General features: G+C 39.6%; 1 protein-coding gene across 1 annotated transcript; it reads right to left on the minus strand.

Annotated features, from left to right (window-relative positions):
* Positions 1 to 271: 271 nt before the first annotated feature.
* On the minus strand, positions 272 to 2,447 carry LOC128048524 (exocyst complex component 5). The gene has a single exon (XM_052640927.1). The coding sequence runs from the start codon at positions 2,445 to 2,447 to the stop codon at positions 321 to 323; it is 2,127 nt and encodes a 708-aa protein (XP_052496887.1). The 3' UTR covers positions 272 to 320.
* Positions 2,448 to 5,516: the final 3,069 nt, after the last annotated feature.

Consider the following 5,516-nt stretch of genomic DNA (forward strand, 5'->3'; position numbering starts at 1 on the left):
AAGAACATGAACTGGAATACTGGTAACAATCTCATTTACCTTCTGACATCAACATTTTCCAGGATGAAAACAATGACATATAGCTTCACAGAGTTTGAGATTTATATAAGTTCAGAAATGGAATTAAAACTTTTAAGGAAAAACCAAAATATTCTTAGTATTGTCCAAATTTCAAATAAATCCTCAAGGGTAAATATGGCTGCTGTTTTTCCAAACAGTCATTTTTCAATAAAATGTTGGCCGTGTCATAAGAAACCTTCTGTGCTTTCTTTCAACCAAGGCTTGCTGGAGTACAACACATTTCCCTTGTAAATTCAACCTCAGCTAAAATGTCGAGCAAGGCGGGCAGATCTATAGTCAGCACGAAGTTGTACGAAGGAGTGAAGAATGTTCTTGTCCAGATTAGCAAGTTGTTCTCCTGAGCAGACTTGCTTTAAATTATCTGGGTTTACTACCAGAAGATTGCAAAGTGCATGCAGAGTATCAAAAAGCTGTAATACCAGAGGAATCTTGAAGTCTTTGGCACACCTCCTATACTCAGCTACGTCACAAATTGCTAACATGCCACCCATACAGCTATAGGAATATTGTTGAAGATGCTCATAAATAAGTCGATGAAAACGTACTCCGAGTTCCATCAAAACTGTATCCACATTCTTCCCATCCATGGAATTTTTAATCTTCTCCACTTGTTTTCTTACGTAAGCACAGACTTTAACACAGGCATTAGTATACTGAATCAAAACATTGTTTTCATCTTCTGGCTTAAAATCTGTTTTCTTTTGTTCTGCAGCCAAGATATGCTTCATTTGTCCAACCATACAATTTAATGTCCTATCAATGCCGGTATCCAATTTCATCTCCATCTGTTCAATTATTTCTTTTTTTTTCTGAAGGCATTCTGATAATTTAGGAGAGGAGCTTATTAGTGGCATAAGGTGATCATTAAACTGCTTGTCAAAAAGATGAAAAATAGTATTGGCCTGGTGCACAACATCCAAAAAATAGAGATTTGCATTCTTAGAATCTGAAGAAGGAATTCCAGCAAGTCCTGTTTCCAAGGCATAATCAATATGTTCAATACATAAAAATTCCACAAGAATGGTAAAAATTCTAAAGGCATTCCTTGGTAAATCAGAAGGATCAGAGAGCCTATGACATCTTTCAAAGGCTTGTTTGGTTTCTTGCAAAAGATTAACCACCACTTCCTGGGACAGGAAAGTCTCTCCATGAGTATCGATACTTGGCCCCAGAGGTAAGTTGGTACGTTGTCTAATTCTCTCTTTCAGATCTTGAATACCTCCTGTGCCAATGGATCTCTTTTGATGGTTTTTTGAGTCATAATAGCGCTGTAGGATCATAGCACTTCTGCTTTTCAAATAGCCAGTCTCTATTTCAATGTAGCTCTCCAAATAGGAAATGAAAATGGACTTGATAAGCTTAGACAAGAAAGTCTGTTTATCAGTACCTAAGTTAAACTCCATCAACTTGCTGGAAAGATTTGTGGTTCTTGTGTATAAATCATAGAGACTTTTGAGATACTGCTCTGCATCAGACTTCCAACATTCTTGTAACTGGTCTTTCACAAAGCTCTGTAGTTTGATTTCAAATACATTTTGAATAAGTTTAGCCAGTACTGTTTCTGGATTACTAAAGATATCTCCAACTTGTTTGTTTACCCGTTGACAGAGTATTGCTGCATCTTCAAATATATCATTTCTCAAGTAAGCACCCTCCTGGCACTGCTTTATATAAACATCAACACAATGAGAATAACCCTTAAAATGAAGTAAAACAGCTGCTACTTCTCTCATTCTGGAGATTTCACCTCTTCTTTGAGCACCAGTAAACTCCTGAATCAACTGGCATTCTAAATCATGGTATTTACTTGCAATTTTAGATTTAACTTCTGAAAATCTATCAAAAGGTAACTCTTGGGCGATTAGGTGCAACTTCTGAATGATGTCTGCTGCCTCCTTTATCTTTTCAGAATTTGTAAAAACATCAGATTTCAGTTCTCCATCTAGAAACTCATTGAAGTATTTCATCAACTTCTGAGCCTCTACTGCCCGTTGTCTGGATGTGTTTACCCCCTCCAACTGGTCTCCAAGGTGACAGACTTTGGTTGCTACATAGCTGATGTGCTCATCTAGTTCTTGGAAATGTTGGAAGGCAACCTGATTGCTTTTCTGGAGTTCTTGTACCTTCCTGGCAAATTCCTTAGCTTCTTTCTGACACTGTTGCTCTAGTTTCTCTACTTTCCTTTGAATCCTTTCATCCATTATCTGGAGCTCCTGAATATGATTTACAAATTCTTCTAATAATCTTTTAGGATCAAAAGCTTCAGGTCCCCCTCTAGAGCCTCCTCCAGGGGTTCTCCACACAAGACGTTCAATATACTCATCTGCCACAAAAGGCTCCTCGAACAGCTCGGCCGTCGTGGCCATTCCGGCCGGCTGAGAGGCTCGCCTCGCACTGGATGCCGTCTCCGCTTCACATGCTGCGCCTCAGCGGCGCGGTACACAGGTCCCCGCTCGGCTCGCCAGCTCCGGCTCCCGGCCGCTGCGGGCCGCCCCGCTCCCCACAGAGCCCAGGCGGGGCGGGAGAACGGCCATGAAGCGAAGCCGCAGACGCCTGTCAGCTGCCTCCCGGCGCCACCCGCGCCGCTCCCATTGTCACCGCCTCGTACGCCCCAGGTGGGCTTATCTTTAAAAAAATTTATTTATTTGTGTTTGGCTGCACTGGGTCTTTGACGTATGTGGGCTTTCTCTAGCTGCAGCAAGCAGGGGCTGCTCTTCATTGCAGGGTGCGGGCTTCTCACTGCAGCGTATTCTTTTGTTGCAGAACACAGGCTCTAGATCCACAGGCTTCAGCAGTTACAACATATGGGCTCAGTAATTGTGGCACATAGATTTAGTTGCTCCACCCTATGTGAGAACTTCCTGGACCAGAGATCGACTCTGTGTCCCTTGCATTGGCAGGCAGATTCTTATCCACTGTGCCTCCAAAGAAGTTTCATTTTTGTGTATTTTATGGAGAATACTCTGTATATAACCAGTATATACCAAAACTGAAATTCTGGGTCAAAATGTATGCAAGTAGCAAATGTTAACCTCTCAAAGGTAACTATAATAATTTAAAGAAAAGTACTGGCTTGCTCACATCCTCTCAATTCCTTGATATCTGTTACTTTTATCTTTCTGTAACTCAAATATACACAAAAATACTTAATCTAATTGTTTCTCTTCCTGATATTAGTGAGAGTTAAATTCCTTTTGTATGACTATTGACCTTTTGATGTGTCCTTGTGTGTATGTACTTAGAGTTCATATCTATCTCTGACTGGTAGAAAGATAGTTCAAACCACATTTTGAATAAAGTATATGAGGCTAAACTGTTCCAAGAATACAGAGTGCAGACAGTATTAATACCTAAAGAGCAATCAACACTATCATTTAAGACAGTGAAGGTGCAATGATCAGACCCCGCCAAAGCCTTTGCAGTGTGTTCCTGGTTGGATGATGAATCTGAATAAGTGAGGGTCAGATTTTTCTGGAGTGTGAATTGCTGCCTCCAGGTTTCAGCAGTACACAAGTCAGGCTGAGATGGCTGTGTGAGTGTAGAGGTCACTGTAGATTAAAGCCATGCACAACTCCTATCAGTAGGGCCACCATCCATCTCATAGTTTAACAGTTTTCAAGATGACTTCAGAGTAAGGAAGCATACAGCCAGACATGAACACAGTTTTCACCCTTAGCTTCTCAGCTTAGTCTAGCCTGGTGCAGCACATTGCTAGACAAAGAGCTACAAACTTGAAAAAATGATCAAGAACCCATTTGGTTTGGCAATCCTGCTGAGTCTCTTCTAGCAGCTAGTGTGCCATGTTTGTAATCACATTTATTCATTTTTGTATTTTTTGAAGTTTTATTATTGTTGGGTTTATCATGTATTATGGATATCTACATAGTGCAGGAGATATATTCTATAAATATTTGCTCCTAGTTCCTAATATGAATGTCTTTTAATTTTTTTAATTATAAATACTTCAAATTTTGATGTAATTAAGCCTCTTTTTTCTTTTATGTCTATGTGTTTAATGTCCTAGTTCAGACTGTTTTGCCTATCTTACTACCATAAACACCCCTATTCTCCGGCCCACTATTACATACATTCCTTTCCTGCTTCTCTACCTCAACATCATATATACACACATTTGTTTTGAGGCAATAAATCACATTTACCTCTTTAATCCATTCAAAATAGTACTTTTTTGTGATTCCTATATAGTTCAGTTCAGTTCAGTTCAGTTGTCGCATTTGGAACCAAAATCTCAGTGGAAAAAAAGAGTACTAACTGCTAAACACAAAATGTGAGATTTTTCTGCCACAAACAAAGAGTACTGGATTTTCCTCAATAAAAAAAACAGCACATGTTTTGTGAAATAACCAAGGGTAATTCTGTCAAGTCCTGTTAATTTGACTTCCCAGAGTTGGAGGATTAGATGTCGTATTGTGCCCCTTTTAGAGCCTCTTTTTCTGTCACAGACATATGGCTGTTGAAAGTTAAGGTGAGAAATGTATACCTGACCACTCCTGTAAAGTGTGTAAAAAACTTGGGGGTTCTTAAGCAAGAAAGTGATATGATCTAATTTGTATATTTTCAAGGTAACTCTGGTTGTTGAGTGGAGAACTGATACAGGTGTGGCAGAGGGCAAGAATGTTACTGAGACTAGCTGGGAGGTTGTTGCACTCCTTTAGGAAAGAAAGAAACATCTCCTGCAGCAGGTTCCTTTGGCAGACATTATTGATGGACTCATATTTGGAGTATATTTTGATGGTAGACATTATTGATGAACTCATATTTGGGGTATATTTTTATGGCCCAGCCAAATGAACTTGCTAATGGGGAAGTATGGGGGATGAGTGGTCCAGAATGAATCCCCAATTAATTTTTAGACAAATGGATGATGCTCCTCCTTTTATTTTTATTTTCTGAACCAGCTATGTTTTTTTATGCCATTAAAAATTTTTTTAATTGGAGGCTAATTACTTTACAATATTGTGGTGGTTTTTGCCATACATTCGAATCAGCCATGGGTGTACATGTGTTCCCTATCCTGACCCTTCCTCCCACCTCCCTCGCCATCCCAGTCCTCAGGGTCATCCCAGTGCACCAGCCTTGAGCACCCTGTCTCGTGCATTGAACCTGGACTGGCAATCTATTACACATATGGTGATATACATGTTTCAATGCTATTCTCTCAAATCATCCCACCCTCGCCTTCTCCCACAGAGTACAAAAGTCTGCTTTTTACATCTGTGTCTCTTTTGCTGTCTCACATATAGGGTCATCATTATCATCTTTCTAAATTCCTTATATATGCATTAATATACTGTATTGGTGTTTTTCTTTCTGGCTTACTTCCCTCTGTATAATAGGCTCTAGTTTCATGCACCTCATTAGAACCGATTCAAATGTATTCTTTGTAATGGCTGAGTAATATTCCATCGTGTATA

This window comes from Budorcas taxicolor, chromosome 5, assembly GCF_023091745.1.
Source record: "Budorcas taxicolor isolate Tak-1 chromosome 5, Takin1.1, whole genome shotgun sequence".
Lineage (NCBI taxonomy): Eukaryota > Metazoa > Chordata > Mammalia > Artiodactyla > Bovidae > Budorcas > Budorcas taxicolor.